At 42.4% G+C, this 26,233-nt stretch overlaps 1 protein-coding gene across 3 annotated transcripts in view; it reads right to left on the bottom strand.

The window, feature by feature from the left end:
• Positions 1-1,040: 1,040 nt before the first annotated feature.
• The window catches only part of CD4 (CD4 molecule), a 58,769-nt gene continuing 33,576 nt past the window's right edge, over positions 1,041-26,233 (bottom strand). For all 3 annotated transcript variants that reach the window (XM_075352211.1, XM_075352209.1, XM_075352210.1), the window contains exons 2-10: positions 19,491-19,610; positions 17,840-18,010; positions 15,347-15,484; positions 11,945-12,178; positions 11,503-11,835; positions 11,154-11,396; positions 7,325-7,443; positions 5,421-5,494; positions 1,041-1,300 (exon numbers count right to left, since the gene is read on the bottom strand). In XM_075352211.1, coding sequence (XP_075208326.1) covers positions 1,267-1,300; positions 5,421-5,494; positions 7,325-7,443; positions 11,154-11,396; positions 11,503-11,835; positions 11,945-12,178; positions 15,347-15,484; positions 17,840-18,010; positions 19,491-19,542 — 1,398 coding nt within the window. In that variant the 5' untranslated portion in view covers positions 19,543-19,610 and the 3' untranslated portion in view covers positions 1,041-1,266. The remainder of the gene's footprint in view (positions 1,301-5,420; positions 5,495-7,324; positions 7,444-11,153; positions 11,397-11,502; positions 11,836-11,944; positions 12,179-15,346; positions 15,485-17,839; positions 18,011-19,490; positions 19,611-26,233) is intronic.

The raw sequence follows: 26,233 nt of genomic DNA on the forward strand, positions 1-26,233 counted from the left end.
GACCTAATATCACGCGGGATTGAAAACCTCACCGGAATCCAAGGCTGTATTTTACGTACGCGCCATAATATTATATATGATTTTTACATTCCATAAGAATTCTGATGATACAATTTTGGCTCCGATTTATCAAGACACCAGTTGCTGAATCATGTGCTGAAATAAGATGATCCTAATTAATTAAAATCCATACCCAAGGGGTGAGCGCATCTTAATGAATTTGGTGCATCTAAGGCTACTTTCACACATCCGGTTTTTGCACTCATCCGGCTGTGAAACCTATGCAATGGATGCGGCGAAAACACCGCATCCTTTGCATAAGTTTTTACATGCGGCCCGTCCGTTTTTTTCCGGTTGCGGCATGCTACTGAGCATGCGCAGTGGAAGAAACCGCATGCGGCGGCCGGATGCGTTTTTTCCGCATCGCGCCGCATCCGGCGTCCATAGGCATGCATTGAAAAATGCGCCGCAGCGGCCGGATACGGCGCGATGCTGTTTTTTTGCTGGAGCAAAAAACGTGCCAGGGAACGTTCCATCCGGTTGCGGCATCGGCTAAATCTGCCGCATGCGGCAAAAACCGGACCGAACGCAAGCCCATGCGGCACAATACGGCACTAATGTAAGTCTATGCAAAAAAACCCGCAACCGGCGGCAAAAAAAAACGGTTGCGGTTTTTCTGCAGAGCGCCATATTGTGCCGCAGAGCAAAAACCGGATGTGTGAAAGTAGCCTTAATGAATTTGGTGCATCTTCCAGTTGCTGCCCGCCAGCCAGGACTGCTGTACATTTTACTACATTTTCCCTTCAAAAACTCATTGTTTTTCACTGAAGTTAAAAAACATAGTGTGAACAGTTCAGTAATAAGTAACCTGTAAGATCTTATTAATGATCGGTCCTGCATACAATGAGAACGGGAACGTCACATGTTCAGTGTAGACAAAGGGACCCTCCAAATTATCTCCCCTGGTTCGGCCCAAGGATCTGAGGCTGAGACTAAAATACTCATTTACTATAAAGATGAAAAAGAAAGTGGAGTCGGACTCACAAAGTAAGATTTATTTTTTTAAATACAAGTCGTAAATCACTATACACAGGAGGATGAGGAACATGAACACCATGGGCAGCAGAATTCACAAACAGCAATATTTAGACAATTATTTTGAGGAGAAAAACTTGTGCAACCTGTCCATGCATCCAGCAAAAGTCAGATAGAAAATCCAGCAATGTACAGCAACGTCCATAATAGTGTAATGTCCTGCAGGACCGATCATATGTTCTGTCTGAGCCGCTGTGGGGCAAACCTGCAACCAGAAAATGTAACCATCACAATATAATATAGTCATACAAGCGAGACTAGACCATAGGGGCAGTATTATAGCAGTTATATTCTTCTACATAGGGTACAGTATTATAGTAGTTATATTCTTGTATATAGGGGGCAGTATTATAGTAGTTATATTCTTGTACATAGGGGACAGTATTATAGTAGTTATATTCTTATACATAAGGGCAGTATTATAGTATTTATATTTTTGTATATAGGGGCAGTATTATAGTAGTTAGATTCTTGCACATAGGAACAGTATTATAGTAGTTATATTCTTATACATAGGGTCAGTATTATAGTAGTTATATTCTTGTACATAGGGTCAGTATTATAGTAGTTATATTCTTGTATATAGGGGGCAGTATTATAGTAGTTATATTCTTCTACATAGGGGACAGTATTATAGTAGTTATATTCTTATACATAAGGGCAGTATTATAGTATTTATATTTTTGTATATAGGGGCAGTATTATAGTAGTTATATTCTTGCACATAGGAACAGTATTATAGTAGTTATATTCTTATACATAGGGTCAGTATTATAGTAGTTATATTCTTGTACATATGGTCAGTATTATAGTAGTTATATTCTTGTATATAGGGGGCAGTATTATAGTAGTTATATTCTTCTACATAGGGGACAGTATTATAGTAGTTATATTCTTATACATAAGGGCAGTATTATAGTATTTATATTTTTGTATATAGGGGCAGTATTATAGTAGTTATATTCTTGCACATAGGAACAGTATTATAGTAGTTATATTCTTATACATAGGGTCAGTATTATAGTAGTTATATTCTTGTACATATGGTCAGTATTATAGTAGTTATATTCTTGTATATAGGGGGCAGTATTATAGTAGTTATATTCTTCTACATAGGGGACAGTATTATAGTAGTTATATTCTTATACATAAGGGCAGTATTATAGTATTTATATTTTTGTATATAGGGGCAGTATTATAGTAGTTATATTCTTGCACATAGGAACAGTATTATAGTAGTTATATTCTTATACATAGGGTCAGTATTATAGTAGTTATATTCTTGTACATAGGGTCAGTATTATAGTAGTTATATTCTTGTATATAGGGGGCAGTATTATAGTAGTTATATTCTTCTACATAGGGGACAGTATTATAGTAGTTATATTCTTATACATAAGGGCAGTATTATAGTAGTTATACTCTTGTACATAGGAGCAGTATTATAGTAGTTATATTCTTGCACATAGGAGCAGTATTATAGTAGTTATATTCTTGTACATAGGGGCATTATTATAGTAGTTATATTCTTATACATAGGGGCAGTATTATAGTAGTTATATTCTTGTACATAGGGTCAGTATTATAGTAGTTATATTCTTGTACATAGGGGGCAGTATTATAGTAGTTATATTCTTGTACATAGGGGCAGTATTATAGTAGTTATATTCTTGTACATAGGGGCAGTATTATAGTAGTTATATTCTTGTACATAGGGGCAGTATTATAGTAGTTATATTCTTGTACATAGGGGCATTATTATAGTAGTTATATTCTTGTACATAGGGGCAGTATTATAGTAGTTATATTCTTGTACATAGGGGCAGTATTATAGTAGTTATATTCTTGTACAAAGGGGGAGTATTATAGTAGTTATATTCTTGTATATAGGGGGCAGTATTATAGTAGTTATACTGTTGTACATAGGGGGTAGTATTATAGTAGTTATATTCTTCTACATAGGGGACATTATTATAGTAGTTATATTCTTATACATAAGTGCAGTATTATAGTAGTTATATTTTTGTATATAGGGGCAGTATTATAGTAGTTATATTCTTTTACATATGGGCAGTATTATAGTAGTTATATTCTTATACATAGGAGCAGTATTATAGTACTTATATTCTTATACATAGGAGCAGTATTATAGTAGTTATATTCTTATACATAGGGGCAGTATTATAGTAGTTATATTCTTATACATAGGAGCAGTATTATAGTAGTTATATTCTTATACATAGGGGCAGTATTATAGTAGTTATATTCTTGTACATAGGGGGCAGTATTATAGTAGTTATATTCTTGTACATATGGGCAGTATTATAGTAGTTATATTCTTGTGTATAGGGAGCAGTATTATAGTAGTTATATTCTTGTACATAGGAGCAGTATTATAGTAGTTATATTCTTGTACATAGGAGTAGTATTATAGTGGTTATATTCTTGTACATAGGGGCAGTATTATAGTAGCTATATTCTTGTACATATGGAGTAGTATTATAGTAGTTATATTCTTGTACATAGGGACAGTATTATAGTAGTTATATTCTTGTACATAGTGGGCAGTATTATAGTAGTTATATTCTTGTACATAGGGGCAGTATTATAGTAGTTATATTCTTGTACATAGGGGGAGTATTATAGCAGTTTTATTCTTGTACATAGGGTACAGTATTATAGTAGTTATATTCTTCTACATAGGGGCAGTATTATAGTAATTATATTCTTGTATATAGGGGCAGTATTATAGTAGTTATACTGTTGTACATAGGGGCAGTATTATAGTAGTTATACTGTTGTACATAGGGGGTAGTATTATAGTAGTTATATTCTTGTACATAGGGTACAGTATTATAGTAGTTATATTCTTCTACATAGGGGCAGTATTATAGTAGTTATATTCTTGTACATAGGGGCAGTATTATAGTAGTTATACTGTTGTACATAGGGGCAGTATTATAGTAGTTATACTGTTGTACATAGGGGGTAGTATTATAGTAGTTATATTCTTCTACATAGGGGACAGTATTATAGTAGTTATATTCTTATACATAAGTGCAGTATTATAGTAGTTATATTTTTGTATATAGGGGCAGTATTGTAGTAGTTATATTCTTGTACATAGGGGCAGTATTATAGTAGTTATATTCTTGTACATAGGGGCATTATTATAGTAGTTATATTCTTGTACATAGGGGCAGTATTATAGTAGTTATATTCTTGAGAATAGAGGCAGTATTATAGTAGTTATATTCTTGTACATAGGGGCAGTATTATAGTAGTTATATTCTTGTACATAGGAGCAGTATTATAGTAGTTATATTCTTGTACATAGGTGGCAGTATTATAGTAGTTATATTCTTGAGAATAGAGGCAGTATTATAGTAGTTATATTCTTGTACATAGGGGCAGTATTATAGTAGTTATATTCTTGTACATAGGGGGCAGTATTATAGTAGTTATATTCTTGTACATAGGGGCAGTATTATAGTAGTTATATTCTTGTACATAGGAGCAGTATTATAGTAGTTATATTCTTGTACATAGGTGGCAGTATTATAGTAGTTATATTCTTGTACATAGGAGCAGTATTATAGTAGTTATATTCTTGTACATAGGTGGCAGTATTATAGTAGTTATATTCTTGTACATAGGAGCAATATTATAGTAGTTATATTCTTGTACATAGGGGCAGTATTATAGTAGTTATATTCTTGTACATAGGGGCAGTATTATAGTAGTTATATTCTTGAGAATAGAGGCAGTATTATAGTAGTTATATTCTTGTACATAGGGACAGTATTATAGTAGTTATATTCTTGTACATAGGGGGCAGTATTATAGTAGTTATATTCTTGTACATAGGTGGCAGTATTATAGTAGTTATATTCTTGTACATAGGAGCAGTATTATAGTAGTTATATTCTTGTACATAGGTGGCAGTATTATAGTAGTTATATTCTTGTACATAGGAGCAGTAATATAGTAGTTATATTCTTGTACATAGGTGGCAGTATTATAGTAGTTATATTCTTGTACATAGGAGCAATATTATAGTAGTTATATTCTTGTACATAGGTGGCAGTATTATAGTAGTTATATTCTTGTACATAGGAGCAATATTATAGTAGTTATATTCTTGTACATAGGGGCAGTATTATAGTAGTTATATTCTTGTACATAGGTGGCAGTATTATAGTAGTTATATTCTTGTACATAGGAGCAATATTATAGTAGTTATATTCTTGTACATAGGGGCAGTATTATGATATATTATTGTATATAGGGGCAGTATTATGTACAAGTTTATAGATAACACTTACCCTTTATAATTACATTCACATCTTCTGTCATGGTGTAGGTTTTCCAGTATCCAGGCCCTGTATCTTGCTCGCCTCTGAATGAAAATGATGGAAATGAAATTTAAGGATGAAACAGTCAATTAATACCGTACCGTACTGTACATTTACACTGCGCCCATTCTGTGAGTCAGGGCCAATACTTCATGTGATAATGACTATTTCTTGTGCTATCAGGAGTTTGTCTTTAAGGTCATTAATGTAGAATGACTCAGTCTTGTGCAGTTCATTGTCTGCAGCCGAAGTGAGGAGTTGAGTAACAAACAAATCTGCTTCTTTCCCAGCCTCATTTAGGCCGATATAATCCGATAGGAAGGCAGAGCGTGTTTGGACGGACACCTCTGGGCCCATGCTCGGACGGACACCGCAGTCTATATAGACATTCTTCCCGTCCGATGAATAATGTGTCATTACAGTTAGGTCCAGAAATCTTTGGCCAGTGACACAATTTTCGCGAGTTGGGCTCTGCATGCCACCACATTGGATTTGAAATGAAACCTCTACAACAGAATTCAAGTGCAGATTGTAACGTTTAATTTGAAGGTTTGAACAAAAATATCTGATAGAAATTGTAGGAATTGTCACATTTCTTTACAAACACTCCACATTTTAAGGAGGTCAAAAGTAATTGGACAAATAAACCAAACCCAAACAAAATATTTTTATTTTCAATATTTTGTTGCGAATCCTTTGGAGGCAATCACTGCCTTAAGTCTGGAACCCATGGACATCACCAAACGCTGGGTTTCCTCCTTCTTAATGCTTTGCCAGGCCTTTACAGCCGCAGCCTTCAGGTCTTGCTTGTTTGTGGGTCTTTACGTCTTAAGTCTGGATTTAAGCAAGTGAAATGCATGCTCAATTGGGTTAAGATCTGGTGATTGACTTGGCCATTGCAGAATGTTCCACTTTTTTGCACTCATGAACTCCTGGGTAGCTTTGGCTGTATGCTTGGGGTCATTGTCCATCTGTACTATGAAGCGCCGTCCGATCAACTTTGCGGCATTTGGCTGAATCTGGGCTGAAAGTATATCCCGGTACACTTCAGAATTCATCCGGCTACTCTTGTCTGCTGTTATGTCATCAATAAACACAAGTGACCCGGTGCCATTGAAAGCCATGCATGCCCATGCCATCACGTTGCCTCCACCATGTTTTACAGAGGATGTGGTGTGCCTTGGATCATGTGCCGTTCCCTTTCTTCTCCAAACTTTTTTCTTCCCATCATTCTGGTACAGGTTGATCTTTGTCTCATCTGTCCATAGAATACTTTTCCAGAACTGAGCTGGCTTCATGAGGTGTTTTTCAGCAAATTTAACTCTGGCCTGTCTATTTTTGGAATTGATGAATGGTTTGCATCTAGATGTGAACCCTTTGTATTTACTTTCATGGAGTCTTCTCTTTACTGTTGACTTAGAGACAGATACACCTACTTCACTGAGAGTGTTCTGGACTTCAGTTGATGTTGTGAACGGGTTCTTCTTCACCAAAGAAAGTATGCGGCAAAACCACACACCTGTAATCAACCCCAGACGTTTTAACTACTTCATTGATTACAGGTTAATGAGGGAGACGCCTTCAGAGTTAATTGCAGCCCTTAGAGTCCCTTGTCCAATTACTTTTGGTCCCTTGAAAAAGAGGAGGCTATGCATTACAGAGCTATGATTCCTAAACCCTTTCTCCGATTTGGATGTGAAAACTCTCATATTGCAGCTGGGAGTGTGCACTTTCAGCCCTTATTATATATATAATTGTATTTCTGAACATGTTTTTGTAAACAGCTAAAATAACAAAACTTGTGTCACTGTCCAAATATTTCTGGACCTAACTGTATATAGGAAACATGTCATACAGGATAATTAATCACTTACCACTCTACGATGCCGGGCGATCATAATCGTCAGGATGGTCACACATAGGAGAAACACAATCACCCCGAGCACCACCGTCACCCAGAAGAGGGGGCTTGATAGGAAACCTTGCGGTAACTCTGTTGATAGCGGATAACATATTTATTCTCTTTTATATGGTCTCTTATAAAGCTCCATACTAATTGGCATCTTTTTACGCAATGTGAAGAATATCTGTACATGAAAACCTGGCTTTTTTAATGGGGCTTCCATGGAGCAACTTTCCTACAGCCTATTTACTTGGCAGGTCGCAGAGGAACTCTGCCCTTCAACTTTTAATAAATATACAGGGATCTGGACTTACCACAGGGTCACCAGGGCTACTACGTCCACTGACTGGCTGCCGGTCAGTGGAGCAAGGACACTTGACAACCCGGGTCAAAACCAGAAATGTTGGACAAAGTCAGAAGCCATTGGCAAGGTCAGAACAGAGTCAGAGGCAGGAGCGACAAGTAAGTAGAGGGTTAATTCCGAACAGGTTCAGCAATGGTTTTCAAGAATTTCAGTCTGGTACCACGGTATAACAGGGAACCAGAACATTATAAATATATGTATAAATACCAACCCCCAGCAAACTCAAGAGCTCCACCAAAAGCTGATGATTAGCTACTCTTAACTCCTTATTACCCCGATTTGCCAAAGCACCAGGGCAAATCGGGAAGAGCCGGGTACAGCCCCAGAACTGTCGCATATAATGTATGCGGCAATTCTGGGCGGCTGCTGACTGATATTGTTAGGGTGGGGGGCTCCCCATAACGTGGAGCTCCCCATCCTGAGAATACCAGCCTTCAGCCGTATGGCTTTATCTGGCTGGCATTAAAATTGGGGGGGACCGCACGCCGTTTTTTTTTTATTTATTTATTTATTTTACTGCACAGTATAGACACGCCCACCGGCTGCTGTGATTGGGTGCAGTGAGGCACCTGTCACTCAGTGTGGGGGCGTGTCTCACTGTAACCAATCATAGGCGCCGGTGGGCGGGGAAAGCAGGGAATAGGAGATTGTTTAATGAGCGGCCGGCTTTTTCAAAATAGTAAAAGCCGCCGCAGCGGTGTGAATGCCGTGCAGAGCCGCGCCGGAGATCGGGGAATGGTAAGTATGAGAGAGGGGGGGAAACTGACCGACAGACTGTGAGAGAGGGACAGAGAGACAGAGAGACTGACCGACGGACTCAGGGAGATTGACCGACATACACAGAAATAGAAAGAATGGCCGACATCACTAGAAATAAAAACACCAAACGGACACGGACTATAGGTATATGCATACGTGTTTACTAACGTGTGTGCACATACCCATAGACTTTCATTGTGTCCACGTGTGCGTGCTCCGTGCAGATAACGGACATGCATCCGTGCCAAACGCAAACACATACGGATCACGGACACGCACACACGGACATAATGAAATAACGCACGTGTGACCACAATCATAGATTAACATTGGTGCACGTTTGGCCGTGTCTCCGGTATATACGGAACAAACACGCACGTGTCTCACGGACGTGTGAAGGGGGCCTTATGAAAAGTCTTGTTTAAAAAGCCACTTTTGACTAGGATTGTTACTTCCAATAGGTGGCGCTAGAGTTTGTTTCCTTCCTCACTGGAGGGGCAATTTGAATAATTCTCAGAGGCGCATTGCAGCTATAAGTCCCCTCACTGGCAGCCAGACTGGTTTGTCAGTCTCCTCAAGGAGAATAGTCTTCCCCGTGGATACTTTGCATGCAGATATTTGACTCCTAATTCGGACTACAGACAATTAAGATGGTTTATGCACATTTGAATTGCATTCCCCAAATCAGTGGCTGGGCCCGGTCCATACGCTCGGCTGAACTGTGCTGCCGCTTGGTGCCAAAAGCAGAATTTGTAGGAGGATGTTCAGACACGGGTGTAACACAATGTTTATATATCTAGTAGGGTCTGGAGTAATTGGGATTGAAGTCTTTTGGTGGTGATTGTAGTCATTGAGGGGTGGGAAGTAATCTCTCCAGTGGGGTCTTTGGTTTGGTTGGCGACCGTCTCGGGGGTGTCACGGGGGGTGACAGACAGTAATGTGGTGTCCGACAATAGATAGTTATAGCACTTGGCTTCGCAAACTGCTCCCTGACCTTCTATCATTCCTGCTTGATGTATTTGGTATCCTATGTATCTCCTCAGCTTTGTGTTCGTCCCTTTCCTTTTAGGACCCTGCGGAGTTCCTCACCCTTTCAGCTGCTTTTTATCAGCACTTTTTTGGTATCTATATATACCCTCATTTCCCCATACTCAGTGCTGGTGATAAGTCCTCTGTCCTTAGCAATTCTTCAGTGCAAGCAGTCTGCTCGCATTCTTCTGGTGTAACCTGGTTGTTGGTTGCAGTTCTTCTCCCTGAGGCATCTGGAGATGTTATTAGTTCACTTTCCCCCTGTTTGTCATCCCTGTATCTTCTTTAGAGTTTAGTGGGGTTGACTAAGCGCTCATCCCATCCATTCCCTATCTAGGGCCCAGATCAGGGTCAACCCTGGGCCACGGATCCAGTTCGGTGCATAGGTGCGGACGCTATCTAGGGCGGTGAGGGAAACCAGGGCCCAGCATGGAAGAAAAACTGCAGCTGCACCCTCCTTATCCCTCTCACAACACGCAGTCTCAGATAGAGAGAAAACTGCAGCTGCATCCCCTCTCAGACTTGTAGCCTCATAGAGTATGAGGCAGAAACTACAGCTGCATCTCCTTTTCCTCTTATATAATAATTTAGTCTCTAACAAAACAAGAGAAAATACAGTTACATTACTTTCTCCACTGACTGAGCATGCAGTTTCATAAAGAGAGGAAAACTGCAGTTGCGCCCTCTTCCCCTCTCACAGCATGCAGTCTCAGAAAAAGAGAGAATCTGCAGGGAATTTTTTTCCTCCTGTTTGTTAGTCACTTTTTACAGACTTTTTGGGGTGGTCTTGTAGCGCAGACAGGGAAAAGGGAACTATAGTTGAAAGGTAAGTTTCTAGAAACTGTTGTGGCTATATTGAGCGCAGAGGAAGCAGAGTGCCACAATGTGACTGCAGGGAACACCAGGGTAGCAATATAACAGAAGACCCTGGTGCTAGGGAGAGGGGAGCGGGGTCACCTCCTAACACTCACCTGAGGCTGATCCCTGCATCTAACATTCCTAAATGTGTCCACATGTGCCGTCACGTGCCTAGGCCCTCGCTGGTGCTGAACTCACCCCGACTAGTAAAGGCTAGTGAGGCACTAGTCTCGCCACTGCAATAAGACGACGCGAATAACAAATGGATATGGAAAGACACAATAAATAACACTCAAAAGTTTTTTTCAGCAGGAAACTTTACAGCTGCAACAGAAACAACACCACAAGCTCCTTCAACACGGACAGCATAGGTATGAGCTATAGCCGGCATAGGGAGGAATGAGAAGCGAATATGTATAGCAGGAGGGAGTGGGTGCAGCTGAGGATACAACTACCTGTAAGATCACTGCAGGATAGAAATGAACCTTAACCTCTTCAATACCACATGAAATTAAATATGCTGCAACGAGGGTAAACAACGAGTGGGCACTAAAGCGGATCTGCAATTCTAATATGCTGTGACCTTCTGATCCCCCAAGATCACATTAGGCCATGACACACTCGTGACACAGAGGTCATTGCCTACCCCTTTCTCCTGGGGGGTTTCAAAGGCCCCGACTGCCACATAAGACATCCTAAGTGGTGCCTGTAGTTGGGGGGCCAGGGTGCGGAGGTTGTATTGGGGCTCCATTATGTTTTTCGGTTAGAGATGCTTTATACAGTCACATACCCAGTGTCAGGTTGATGCTGGCGAGTCTTTTTTCCCCAATGAAGACACCACAGGTCCAGTTTCCGCTCGTCTCCGGTGCTATAGTGATTTCTTTGGCCAGTTTTTCTTTCCCGGGAGGTCCGCAGAGCTCGTAGCTACTGTTTTCATGACGCCAGCAAAGTCGGCCACCTTTGTCGATGCAGTTGATACTACACAGGAGAGTGATGTTGGACTCGATAACAATATTATTGTGGGACGTGGACGCTGGAAAAAGAGAATATAGCATAAACTCCAAAATCAAAGCTTCGGAATCTGATGGAGAACTACAACTCCCAGCTGACACGCCCCTCCCCCCTCCTGACCGCCTTACCCGTCAGGTTGGCCACACACACTTCTCTTTGCAGCTTCTTCTCCCTTTTGCCGATCTGTAGCACAATCTCCATCTGATAAAGGCCGCTCTGAGGACTGCGGATGGAGGGGCTCAGATCCTCGGGGTCAGACTTCGGCTGGCATTTTTGGGGCCAGCAGGCCCCCGACGTGACTGTGAGCGTTTGTATGGTGCTGGATAAATACTTGATGTTTCCCTCTACAGCTCTGGCATCGTCCTCCAGAGGAGAATCGCGAACTTTGAAATTAAAGAACAAGGGGAGAGTGATCGGCTTCTTCCCGGACATGTACACCACGGCTGCGGAGGGTTTAAAGCCTGCAAACCAAAGAAATGGATATTGGTCATCAATTCTGATAGCACAAGTACAGCTGCAGTGTAAAGCATGGGGGATGGACAGCACAGATTCCTATGACCATCTTCGTACCTTTTACACTAATGGCTTTAGAAAAGCAAGTTTTAGCTCCATCATTCATCTTTATACAGCAGTTGTAATCCCCACTTTGCTCTATTGTTATGTTCTTCAGCTCCAGATTCGGCCCGTCTGTCATCTTTTTGTCGTCTTTTAGCCAAGATACCCCTGCATTCATTACAGGGGAGGACCTGATGCTCAGTTTCAGGTTTTCAGACATCAGGAGGATATCGGAAGGTTCTGCCGAGACTAAAAGAAAGATCAGAGAATTAACATCACCTATTGTGAATCATCACCTATTATATCTGCTGTATATAGAGGTGTTATCAGTCATTGTACAGGAGGAGGAGGAGGTGAGCTGTGACATCACCTATTGTGAATGGTGGATCCTGTGTTATCTGCTGTATATAGAGGTGTTATCAGTCATTGTACAGGAGAAGGAGGAGGTGAGCTGTGACATCACCTATTGTGAATGGTGGATCCTGTGTTATCTGCTGTATATAGAGGTGTTATAAGTTATTGTACAGGAGAAGGAGGAGGTGAGCTGTGACATCACCTATTGTGAAGGGTGTATCCTGAGTTATCTGCTGTATATAGAGGTGTTATAAGTTATTGTACAGGAGAAGGAGGAGGTGAGCTGTGACATCACCTATTGTGAATGGTGGATCCTGTGTTATTTGCTGTATATAGAGGTGTTATCAGTCATTGTACAGGAGAAGGAGGAGGTGAGCTGTTACATCACCTATTGTGAATGGTGGATCCTGTGTTATTTGCTGTATATAGAGGTGTTATCAGTCATTGTACAGGAGAAGGAGGAGGTGAGCTGTGACATCACCTATTGTGAATGGTGGATCCTGTGTTATTTGCTGTATATAGAGGTGTTATCAGTCATTGTACAGGAGAAGGAGGAGGTGAGCTGTTACATCACCTATTGTGAATGGTGAAACCTGTGTTATTTGCTGTATATAGAGGTGTTATCAGTCATTGTACAGGAGAAGGAGGAGGTGAGCTGTGACATCACCTATTGTGAATGGTGGATCCTGTGTTATCTGCTGTATATAGAGGTGTTATAAGTTATTGTACAGGTGTAGGAATATGGGCACAGCGATCCGTGCAGCCTTATGAGATTAATGGTTCAACACTGCCCTCTGCTGGTCGAAGACAGAATAGGAGCAAGGCAATTAGTAACCTAGGAATCCAAAATTGTAGGATTGGTTCCCGGAGGAAGGTTTTAGAGAGACTGACCTGTTCAGCAGCAGACAAGGGAAGAGGAACAGGAATGAAGAGCCGGAGGAGGGACCGGAAGAAGTCTTTTGGCGTGAAGAGGGAGCAGGGCGAGGACGTGCAGGCTGAGGGGAAGGAGGAAGCCTCACCAGCAGCAAAATTCATGCAGCAGAGAGATGGATCTGGAACAGACTGAAGCAAATAGTCTGCAAGTCCCGAGCCCTCGCACCGCCCAGCAAGCCCTCAAGACCCCCAAGAGTCCCGGCACCACCCAGCAAGCACTCAAGAACCCCAAGAGCCCCAACACCACCCAGCAAGCCCTCAAGACCCCCAAGAGTCCCGGCACCACCCAGCAAGCCCTCAAGACCCCCAAGACCCCCAACACCACCCAGCAAGCCCTCAAGACCCCCAAGAGTCCCGGCACCACCCAGCAAGCCCTCAAGACCCCCAAGACCCTCAACACCACCCAGCAAGCCCTCAAGACCCCCAAGAGTCCCGGCACCACCCAGCAAGCCCTCAAGACCCCCAAGACCCCCAACACCACCCAGCAAGCCCTCAAGACCCCCAAGAGTCCCGGCACCACCCAGCAAGCCCTCAAGACCCCCAACACCACCCAGCAAGCCCTCAAGACCCCCAAGAGTCCCGGCACCACCCAGCAAGCCCTCAAGACCTCCAAGAGCCCCAACACCACCCAGCAAGCCCTCAAGAGCCCTGGCACCACCCAGCAACCCCTCAAGACCCCCTGCAACGTCCAGCCAGTCCCTGAAGACAGCTCTCAAGACCCCCTCACCATCCAGCAAGACCCTCCAGACCCTCAAGGCCAATCGCTATGCCAGGCCCCTAACGCCACTGCTACACCGGTCAAGACCCCCGAGACTCTCACTACGCCGGTCAAGACCTTCAGTGAAGACTACATGGTCAAGCCACAGACGTGGCCATGCATGATAGCCAGCCGTGGGTGACCCAAATACGCCGGCTGTTGCCTCCTGCCCGGCCGTGCGGTTCTTGATGTGGGGGACTGTGTTGATAGTGGTTTGAGCTTAGTGTAGTGTAACCTATAGAGACGTAGGTGAAGTAGCTTGAGACTACGGACATAGGCCCTGATTGGTCCATATCCTGTTCCCTAGTAGTTAATGTGGGCCACAAGTTAGTAGAAAGAGCGTTCTTTCCCTGAAGTTTGGATCTTTAGTGATTGCTGTTGTTGAGAACTAAAAATTGTAATTTTTCCCTTGTGATAAGCTTCTTCTGTATCTTCCAACCCCTGCTTGTGTATTAATAAACTGTTGGTTATGTCACCACTGTGTCTTCCTTCTCTGTACACTGCATCTTGACCTTGCTCTTACACAGGAGGAGGAGGAGGTGAGCTGTGACATAATCTATTGTGAATGGTGGATCCTGTGTTATCTTCTGTATATAGAGATGTTATCAGTCATTGCACAGGAAGAGGAGGTGAGCTGTGACATAATCTATTGTGAATAGAGGATCCTGTGTTATCTGCTGTATACAGAAGTGTTATCAGTCATTGTACAGAAGGAGGAGGAGGAGGTGAGCTGTGACGTCACATATTGTGAATAGTGGATCCTGTGTTATCTACTGTATATAGAGGTGTTACCAGTCTTTGTATTTGTGTCTGTGATGATAATGAGACTGCTGAGAACTCATCTGAACAGAGTAGGAAGGAGGAATCTAGTATTAGGCCAGAATGAACATTCCGAGATTTTTGGAGTTTTTTGGTTTTGTTTTTTTTAAATAGATAGTAATATGAAAAATAAAAATACACTGAAGCCTAATATTCATGGATCCTAACTCCCCCACCCCCACCCCATTATTTACCCCTTCCCTTTTTTTCCTGGTGTTCACCTGCAGGGTGGTAATAGTTTATTTTGTCCCCTATTTAGTCCATTTTTGTTTCTCCATTTGCCGCTTCATGATTTAAAAGATATATTAAAAAAAAATGTATCCAGCAAAAGATAGAATGTTGTCTGCGCCTTATTTCAGGGGATAAAGTGGTGGTCGGCCACTATATGGGAGCTCTCCGCCTGCCGGCAGTCACAGGCAATCACTGAGGGTCTCCTTGTCATCCCTTTTTTCTATAGACCCTTCTAACAAAAAGGATTAACCAAAAAAAATGGAAAACTCCTTTAACCTCCAGCCAGGAAATGTAGGTTGTAAAGGCAAATAAAAACGACTTACCTTCAAAAACAATGAGTTCCACTGTTTTAACATCCAGACCAGCTTTTCTGCATGTGAATGTGCCGGCGTCTATCAGCTGCACGGCAGTCGTCTCCAAGTTATGTGTGATGTCGGGCTGCATAGAAAATCGATCGCTGCCTGCAGAACATACATTACAGTAATGAAGAGGATCGGTATAATGATAATCACAGCTAAAATGAAGAATAATGAGAATAAAATACTGCTAAAAATAAATAAATAAAATATATATATATATATAAATATATATATATATATTATAGTATATACACATGGAGTGCAAAACAAGTATTGAACATGTCACCAATATTCTGAGTAAATATATTTATAAAGGTGCTATTGACATGAAACTCTGACCAGATGTCAGTAACAACCCATCCAATCCAGACAGGGAAAAAATCAAACCATAAATGTCCATTAGGTTTTGTGCAATAATGAAAATGACATAGGCAAAAGTATTGAACAGATGAATAAAGAGAGGCATAAAAAGCCATGGAAAATCATGAGACCAGTAATTAGAAAGCCAGCCTGCCAATTAGTGAAAAATAATATCAGCTGGTTAAAGTAATGGCCTATAAAATGGTGTCTCATTACCAAGGAGCTACACAAAAAACATCTCATGATGAGTAAAACCAGGGAGCTGTCTCAAGACCTTCACAGCCTTCTTGTTGCAAAACATACTGATGGAATTGGTTACAGAAAAATTTCTAAATTACTGAAGGCCCCAATGAGCACTGTTAGAGCCATAATCTGGAAGTGGAAAGAACATAATTTCACCATAAACCGGCCACGACCTGGTGCTCCCTGAAAGATTTTAGACAAAGGAGTGAAAAGAATTATCACAAGAGTTGTCCAAGAGCCAAGATACAACTGCAGAGAGCTACAGAAATATCTGGAATCAGCAGGTACAATTGTTCCAAAGAAAACCGTAAGTAATTGTCATGGTTCGCCTCCCCATCCACATAGCAAGGGGGCAGAGCCTTCTCCTGGGCCTCACTTCCAGAGCCTGGATGCCTTAAAAGCTGACACTTCCAGTGACCCAGTGCCGGCTATAAGCTTAGCGCTGCTTTGACCATGATTGCTGGTCCTGTGAGTGATATCCTGATCTGTCTGTTCCTGTACCCCCGTGCCCTTGTCTGTGTTCCGTCCCCTGGTCGTCCCTCCAGTCCTCTGTCCCCTCTCCTACCTCCCCACTCGGTTGCTTCCTCTGGTACTGACCTTGACTCTGCTTCTGCTCTTTCCTCTGGTCCTCCTTCTGCCCATACTGTGCTTGACCCGGCTCGCCTGACTATTCCTCGCACGCCCTGCAGCTCTGCTCCCCAGGTGTGCTGTGAGGCAGTGTACGAGAACACTGTGTATCTACTTCCTGGTTCTCGTTGCACCGTTCAGTGTCTTCTGCTGCAGAGCTCCGGCTCCCCCTGGTGGCAGCTTGACAGTAATGCACTCCCCCTCCATGGCCTGTATGCACGCTCCTGTATGCACGCTCACCACACAGGACTTCATTGCTGAACAAAGATCATATTCAAGTGCATTTAAAGTTTGCTCAGCAACATTTATACAAGTCTGTCAAATACTGAGAGAATATTGTCTGGTCAGATGAGAGCAAAATTGAACTCCACCATGTCTGGAGGCCAAAAGGCAAATCACCCCAACAACACCAACACCAGTGGAGTGCGGAGGTGGGAACATCATGGTGTGGGGCTGTTTTTCAGCAGACGATACTGGCAAACTTCATATAATAAAAGGAAGGATGAATGGACAAATGTACTGGACAATCCGGATAAAAATCTGCTGCCATCTACCGGGATGATGAAGATGATTCAAGGGTGGAGATTTCAGCAAGACAATGACCCAAACACACGGCCAAGGAATCTCTCAATTGGTTTCACAGAAAGATAATAAATCTGCTAGAATGGCCGAGCCGATCACCAGAGCTGAACCCAATAGAAAATGTCTGGAAGGAACTAAAGCTCAGAGGTCATAGAAGAAACCCGGGATCTGCAGGATGTGAAGAGTGTTTGTGTGGAAGAATGGGCCAAACCCCACCTGAGCAATGCAGGTGATGAGTGTCTCCATACAGGAGGCATCTGGAGGCTTCATCATCAACACAGGCTTTTTAAATACATTTCAGTAACGTGTTCAATACTTTTTCTCTTTGTCATTTCTCATTATTACACATTACTAAATTTCTGAATATTTATGGTTTGATTTCTTTGCCTGTGTGGATTGAACGGGTTATTACCAACATCTGGTCAGAATTTCATATTAATAGCACCTCTATAAATATATTTACTTAGAAAACTGGTGACCAACGTATAAAAAAATAATCATTCTGTTCCTCCGCTAATCGTGGGGAGGGGTCTCAGGTGGAATAACAAACAAACACGGGGTACCTCCAGCCAGACAAGCCTTGCAATAGCATTATGGTGGGACCCCGGAGCCGTCTATGAAGACCTCCGTGTACAGCCCCCTTACCTGGGACGGTCTTGCTGACTGTTTTCATGTTGTGCTTGTTGTATTTCACAAACAGGCTTCCGTCTTTGTTCCATTGAATCTCTTGCTTGACCCCGTTGGAGTCTCCACACGGCAGAGAAATCTTCTTCCCAACCTCAGCCAGGATCTTTTCATTGGATGCCAGAGAAAGACCTTCAGATAATAGTAAAGGCGTCACTGACATGACGTATGGCGACTGCTTTCCTTGAATAGATCCCAAGATGGGGGGAGCTTTGAGTTTATTCACTCACATAGTCACAATCCTTAAAGGGGAGCTCCATCGAGAGAAATATTTCTATATGTCATATAGACATTTTAGAAGAAAACACACTCCAGAAATGTCAGTTGTCACTGGCACCTATTGTTCTGCAGAAATTAATTCTCACCAGTCATATCATCACAGGCACGATAGTAATGACTGATAACACCTCTATTTACAGCTGATAACACAGGATCCACCATTCACAATAGGTGATGTCACAGCTCACCTCCTCCTCCTCCTGTACAATGACTGATAACACCACTATTTACAGCTGATAACACAGGAAGCAACATTCATAATAGGTGATGTTACAGCTCACCTCTTCCTCCTTCTATATAAAGACTGATAACCCCTCTATATACAGTACATAACAGGATCCACCACTCACAATAGGTGAAGTCACAGCTCACCTCCTCCTCCTGTACAATTACTGATAACCCGTCTATATACAGTACATAACAGAGGATCCATCATTCACAATCGGTGATGTCACAGCTCACCTCTTCCTCCTTCCGTATAATGACTGATAACACTTCTGTATATAGTAGATAACACAGGATCCACCATTCACAATAGGTAATATCACAGCTCACCTACTCCTCCTCCTGTACAATGACTGATAACCCCTCTATATGCAGTACATAATAATAATTTATTCATTTATATAGCGCTATTAATTCCACAGCGCTTTATATACATCAGCATAACACAGGATCCATCATTCACAATCAGTTATGTTACACCTCATCTTCTAATCCTCCTGTACAATGACTGATAACACCTCTGTATACAATAGATTACACAGGATCCACCATTCTCAATAGGTGATATCACAGCTCACCTACTCCCCCTCCTGTACAATGACTGATAACACCACTATAAACAGTACATAATACAGGATCCACCATTCACAATAGGTGATGTCACAGCTCACCTCCTCCTCCTTCCGTACAATAGTCGTACAGATGCCACCTCTGTATACAGTAGGTAACACAGAATCCACCATTCACAATAGGTGATATCACAGCTCACCTCCTCCTCCTATACAATGACTGACAACACCTGGATATACAGTAGATTACAATAGGTGATATCACAGCTCACCTCCTCCTCCTATACAATGACTGACAACACCTGGATATACAGTAGATTACAATAGTTGATGTCACAGCTCACCTTCTCTCCAAGCACAGGTTACAAAATATCCCCACAACACTCTCTCTCGAAAAATGTATCAATATCTGTTTTTGATTGGTGAAATGCATGATACATTTCCTTTAAAAAACCTGAAAGAGACGGGTCATGCTCCGACCATCTTGCCCTGTACCATCCTCACCTGGAGTGTTCCTCTAATGTTTAGCAATCACTTACCTGTCTGGAAAACAAGAAGGTAGAGGCTGAATCTTTGCAGTTTCTTGCTCATTTCCAGATATTGTCTTGTCTCTTTAAATCTTCCTAATTGTTGTACATAGACGGGTGTTATATTCAATGCTGCAATTAAGATACATTGACGCAGACGTATCAGTATAAGTGTATCATCATCACATACTGTATTATTATGGTGCATTCCATTCATTTTTATCTATAAATATTTAATTGCTACATGGAGACCATCAGCATGGAGGAGACCATGAGCAAATAGTGTTGCCATCCTGAGCCTCCTGGTTCATGAATATAATTCCAGGGATACAGTAAACACTGACACACAGACTGGACATGGTATATGGGTTGTCACTCCTGTTATTTTGGGTCCCCGAGCTGAGATTGATGGACTTTCTGGCCGTCTGGTCATGTTAATATTTACAGATCTGGTTCCATAGTTCTGAAATATCCTGCGCACTGACCGCAGGCGTCTGATTCTGCTGCATACACAGAGGATGTGATTTGAGCAGGGTGAGTTGGAGCAGAGGGGTCTGAAGTGGTTTGCGGGCGCCGTACCCACACCTAGTATGATCCTATTTCCCAGTAGGCATATATGAAAACCATTATATGTTTCCTGCTGCTGCGGGGAGACCACAGGAAAACGGGGGAAGGGGGCGCAGAATATACACCACTCACAGTGACACAAACCAGAATGAAAGAGAAGTGTAAATCATAACTATTCATCCTCACATTGCAAAATTTTGCTGTTTGCATTAAATCATTGAAATTAGAATAATGTAAATAACTGGATAAGACCAATATAACAAGTGGTTTCTCCAAATTCACCACAAACTGTCACTTTTACTGACTCCTGCAGTCTCAGAATTATTCACCATTTCATGACTGGTGTCTATAGTGCTTAGTGGAGCCTCTTTGACTGTTATGACCTGCTGCCCCTCTGGCTGTTATGACCTGCCGCCCCTCTGGCTGTTATGACCTGCCGCCCCTCTGGCTGTTATGATCTGCTGCCCCTCTGGCTGTTATGACCTGCTGCCCCTCTGGCTGTTATGACCTGCTGCCCCTCTGGCTGTTATGACCTGCTGCCCCTCTGGTTGTTATGACCCGCTGCCCCTCTGGCTGTTATGATCTGCTGCCCCTCTGGCTGTTATGACCTGCTGCCCCTCTGGCTGTTATGATCTGCTGCCCCTCTGGCTGTTATGATCTGCTGCCCCCCTGGCTGTTATGACCTGCTGCCCCTCTGGCTATTATGACCTGCTGCCCCTCTGGCTGTTATGACCTGCTACCCCTCTGGTTGTTATGACCCGCTGCCCCTCTGGCTGTTATGATCTGCTGCCCCTCTGGCTGTTATGACCTGCTGCCCCTCTGGCTGTTATGATCTGCTGACCCTCTGGCTGTTATGATCTGCTGCCCCCCTGGCTGTTATGATCTGCTGCCCCTCTGGCTGTTATGATCTGCTGCCCCTCTGGCTGTTATGATCTGCTGCCCCTCTGGCTGTCATGATCTGCTGACCCTCTGGCTGTTATGATCTGCTGCCCCCCTGGCTGTTATGATCTGCTGCCCCTCTGGCTGTTATGACCTGCTGCCCCTCTGGCTGTTATGATCTGCTGCCCCTCTGGCTGTTATGATCTGCTGCCCCTCTGGCTGTTATGATCTGCTGCCCCTCTGGCTGTTATGACCTGCTGCCCCTCTGGCTGTTATGACCTGCTGCCCCTGTGGCTGTTATGACCTGCTGCCCTTCTGGCTGTTATGATAATAAATAAATTCACTGCACTCATAGATTGTGATGCCAAAAAATGTTCAAATTTATTGAGGCGACTGTGAAGTCATTCGACGTTTCGACCCCGCCTGAGTCTTAGTCAAGAGTTGCTTCTGGCTGTTATGGTCTGCTTCCTCTTCGACGGTTATGACCTGCTGCCTCTTCGGCTGCTATGGCCTGTTTCTCCTCTGTCTCTTATGACTTGATGCCCCTCTGGCTGTTATAACCTGCTGCCTCTTCAGCCGTTATGACCTGCTGCTCCACTGTCTGTTATGACCTGATGCCCCTCTGGTTGTTATGACCTGCTGCCTCTTCAGCTGTTATGACCTGTTGCCCCACTGTCTGTTATGACCTGATGCCCCTCTGGTTGTTATAACTTGCTGCCCCTCTGGCTGTTATGACCTACTACCTCTTCAGCTGTTATGACCTGCTACCCCTCTGGCTATTATGACCTGCTACCCCTCTGGCTTTTATGACTTGCTGACCCTCTGGCTATTATGACCTGCTTCCAATGTGGCCGTTATGACCTGCTACCTCTTTGGCTGTTATTACCTGCTACCTCTTTGGCTGTTATTACCTGCTGCCTCTTTGGCTGTTATTACCTGCTGCCTCTTTGGCTGTTATGACTTACTACATAATCGGCTGTTATGATTTGCTGCCCCTCTGGCTGTTATGATTTGCTGCCCCTCTGGCTGTTATGACTTGCTGCCCCTCTGGCTGTTATGGCTTGCTGCCCCTCTGGCTGTTATGATTTGCTGCCCCTCTGGCTGTTATGATTTGCTGCCCCTCTGGCTGTTATGACTTGCTGCCCCTCTGGCTGTTATGATTTGCTGCCCCTCTGGCTGTTATGATTTGCTGCCCCTCTGGCTGTTATGGCTTGCTGCCCCTCTGGCTGTTATGATTTGCTGCCCCCCTGGCTGTTATGACTTGCTGCCCCTCTGGCTGTTATGATTTGCTGCCCCTCTGGCTGTTATGGCTTGCTGCCCCTCTGGCTGTTATGATTTGCTGCCCCTCTGGCTGTTATGACTTGCTGCCCCTCTGGCTGTTATGATTTTCTGCCCCTCTGGCTGTTATGATTTGCTGCCCCTCTGGCTGTTATGATTTGCTGCCCCTCTGGCTGTTATGACTTGCTGCCCCTCTGGCTGTTATGATTTGCTGCCCCTCTGGCTGTTATGACTTGCTGCCCCTCTGGCTGTTATGATCTGCTGCCCCTCTGGCTGTTATGGCTTGCTGCCCCTCTGGCTGTTATGATTTGCTGCCCCTCTGGCTGTTATGACTTGCTGCCCCTCTGGCTGTTATGACTTGCTGCCCCTCTGGCTGTTATGACCTGCTGCCCCTCTGGCTGTTATGACTTGCTGATAATGTAATATATAGCCAGACACCAGCTTCAGGTGATAGCAGCCTGAGGGGCAGCAGGTGATAACAGCCAGACTGGAACATTCTGGTGAGCTTGGAGCACTACTTGTTATATTAGTTGTGTTGAGCTATTTACATTGTGCTTTTTCATTGGTTACTGCAGATCGCAAAAAGCCGGTAAGTTTTGCCAATAAATCCAATTTGCAGTGGAAAGTGAATCATTTTGATTGCAGTTATAGTTCCTAGTATCTGTCTTCATTCTTCTGTAGATAATTGCACAGTGCCACTTATACTGGCCATTCTGCATTCTATATATAACAAGAATGGACGGTACCAAACCCCTGGACACAGCATTTACCATAACTGCGCAGTACCTTTCTCCTGGCATTGTGCATGCTTTATGTGTATATTCTTGCACAGTGCCACTTCTTAGTAACCACCGTATTCTGTATCTATAGAGGATTGCACATCACCACAATGCCGGGATATGTCGGTATAGTCGTATCTGTGGGTGGGTGGATGCTTTTCTTTTTCTGGGGGGGATGTGGTGGGCTCCTGGCAGGTTTGATCTTCACCAGAGATCTGCTCTGATTTACCAGACCCTTCTGAATTATAGACGTCATTTGTACATTTCCTATATCTTTATAAATTTCAAGAAAAAATACTAAGTTGTTTTTTTTAATTACAAATAAACTTTTGCATAATTCACCCCCTAGTAAAACAGAAATAAATATCATTATAAAAAAGTATCTAAGTAGCTAAATAAAATTACCACGCAGTGTTCAACCAATTTCACTAGACACCCCTTAGTAATACCACCAAGATGGCCAAATATTGCTTGTCAAATAGTGCTCAATTAATGTGACAATAAAGTGCTCTGCTTATACCACCATATAGTGCTGCAATACTATCACTGTACTGCTCTGCTTATACCACCATATAGTGCTGCAATACTATCACTGTACTGCTCTGCTTATACCACCATATAGTGCTGCAATACTATCACTGTACTGCTCTGCTTATACCACCATATAGTGCTGCAATACTATCACTGTACTGCTCTGCTTATACCAACATATAGTGCTGCAATACTATCACTGTACAGTGCTCTGCTTATACCACCATATAGTGCTGCAATACTATCACTGTACAGTGCTCTGCTTATACCACCATATAGTGCTGCAATACTATCACTGTACTGCTCTGCTTATACCACCATATAGTGCTGCGATAATATCACTGTACAGTGCTCTGCTTATACCACCATATAGTGCTGCAATACTATCACTGTACAGTGCTCTGCTTATACCATATAGTGCTGCAATACTATCACTGTAAAGTGCTCTGCTTATACCACCATATAGTGCTGCAATACTATCACTGTACAGTGCTCTGCTTATACCACCATATAGTGCTGCAATACTATCACTGTACAGTGCTCTGCTTATACCATATAGTGCTGCAATACTATCACTGTAAAGTGCTCTGCTTATACCACCATATAGTGCTGCAATACTATCACTGTACAGTGCTCTGCTTATACCACCATATAGTGCTGCAATACTATCACTGTACAGTTTGCTGCTTATATCACTGCTTATATCTCCAGCCCTGATATAAAAGCTGTTATAGTATCTGCCATTACTATCATATAGCGCTCAACTAACACAACCATACAGTGCTACAATAATACCACCATACGGTGCTCAACTAATGCCGCTATATAGTAATACAATAATACCACCATACGGTGTTCAACTAATGCCGCTATATAGTAATACAATAATACTACCTAACAGGTCTATAATAACACTGTCATATAGTGCCACTATCAATATGCCACTATATACAGTAATACAATAATACCACCATACAGTGCTACAATAATACCACCATACGGTGCTTAACTAATACCACTATATAGTAATACAGTAATACCACCATAGAGTGCTACAATAAAACTATCATATAGTGCTCAACTAATGCCACCAAGCAGTGCTACAATAACACCACCATACAGTGCTCAACTAATACCACTATACAGTAATGCATTAATACCACCATACATTGCTACAATAATACCACCATACGGTGCTTAACTAATACCACTATATAGTAATACAGTAATACCGCCTTACAGTGCTACAATAATACCACCATAAAGTGCGCAACTAATGCCACTATATAGTAATACAGTAATACCACCATACAGTGCTACAATAAAACTGTCAAATAGTGCTCAACTAATGCCACCATACAGTGCTACAATAACACCACCATACAGTGCTCAACTAATACCACTATACAGTAATACCACCATAGAGTGCTACAATAATACCACTATACGGTGCTTAACTAATACCACTATATAGAATTACAGTAATACCACCATAGAGTGCTACAATAATGTCACCATACAGTGCTCAACTAATGCCACTATATAAAAACAAAAAAACAAAACAAAAAAACAAAAACAAAAAAAACAAAAAAACAAAAAAGTGAGCCAGAGTATGAGATGGTATACATGGAGCTTGTGAGCTCATGTTCACACTGGCCATAAGACAAAGAGAAACCAAGGAAAAAAAATGGTGAAAACATACCCTGCTGTAACTAAATAAAAGCATAGTGCATATAAACATAGGGTACTTAGTAAACACTGTTTTTTGATCAAAAAAAGCATAAAGCTATCCCACCAACGCCAAGGTGTACCCAGTTGGGATAGTACCTACACTCTCTAATATTAAAACCTTACCATGGGTCTAAAATAGGCCTCAATGTGGCTAAGGGCTGAGAGCGACCGGGTCCCAACAGGACACACACAGTCAGGGGGATTCACAGAATGAAATGTCCAGCTCGCTGAGAAGGGGGCCACTCCCTGTTTGTACTGAATACAAAAAACTACATAAAATCAAAAAAGTGAGCTGGAGTATGAGATGACTGTCATATAGTGCCACTATCAATATGCCACTATATACAGTAATACAATAATACCACCATACAGTGCTACAATAATACCACCATACGGTGCTTAACTAATACCACTATATAGTAATACAGTAATACCACCATAGAGTGCTACAATAAAACTATCATATAGTGCTCAACTAATGCCACCAAGCAGTGCTACAATAACACCACCATACAGTGCTCAACTAATACCACTATACAGTAATGCATTAATACCACCATACATTGCTACAATAATACCACCATACGGTGCTTAACTAATACCACTATATAGTAATACAGTAATACCGCCTTACAGTGCTACAATAATACCACCATAAAGTGCGCAACTAATGCCACTATATAGTAATACAGTAATACCACCATACAGTGCTACAATAAAACTGTCAAATAGTGCTCAACTAATGCCACCATACAGTGCTACAATAACACCACCATACAGTGCTCAACTAATACCACTATACAGTAATACCACCATAGAGTGCTACAATAATACCACTATACGGTGCTTAACTAATACCACTATATAGAATTACAGTAATACCACCATAGAGTGCTACAATAATGTCACCATACAGTGCTCAACTAATGCCACTATATAGTAATACAGTAATACCACCATACAGTGCTACAATAATACCACCATACGGTG

Source organism: Anomaloglossus baeobatrachus, chromosome 5, assembly GCF_048569485.1.
Source record: "Anomaloglossus baeobatrachus isolate aAnoBae1 chromosome 5, aAnoBae1.hap1, whole genome shotgun sequence".
NCBI lineage: Eukaryota > Metazoa > Chordata > Amphibia > Anura > Aromobatidae > Anomaloglossus > Anomaloglossus baeobatrachus.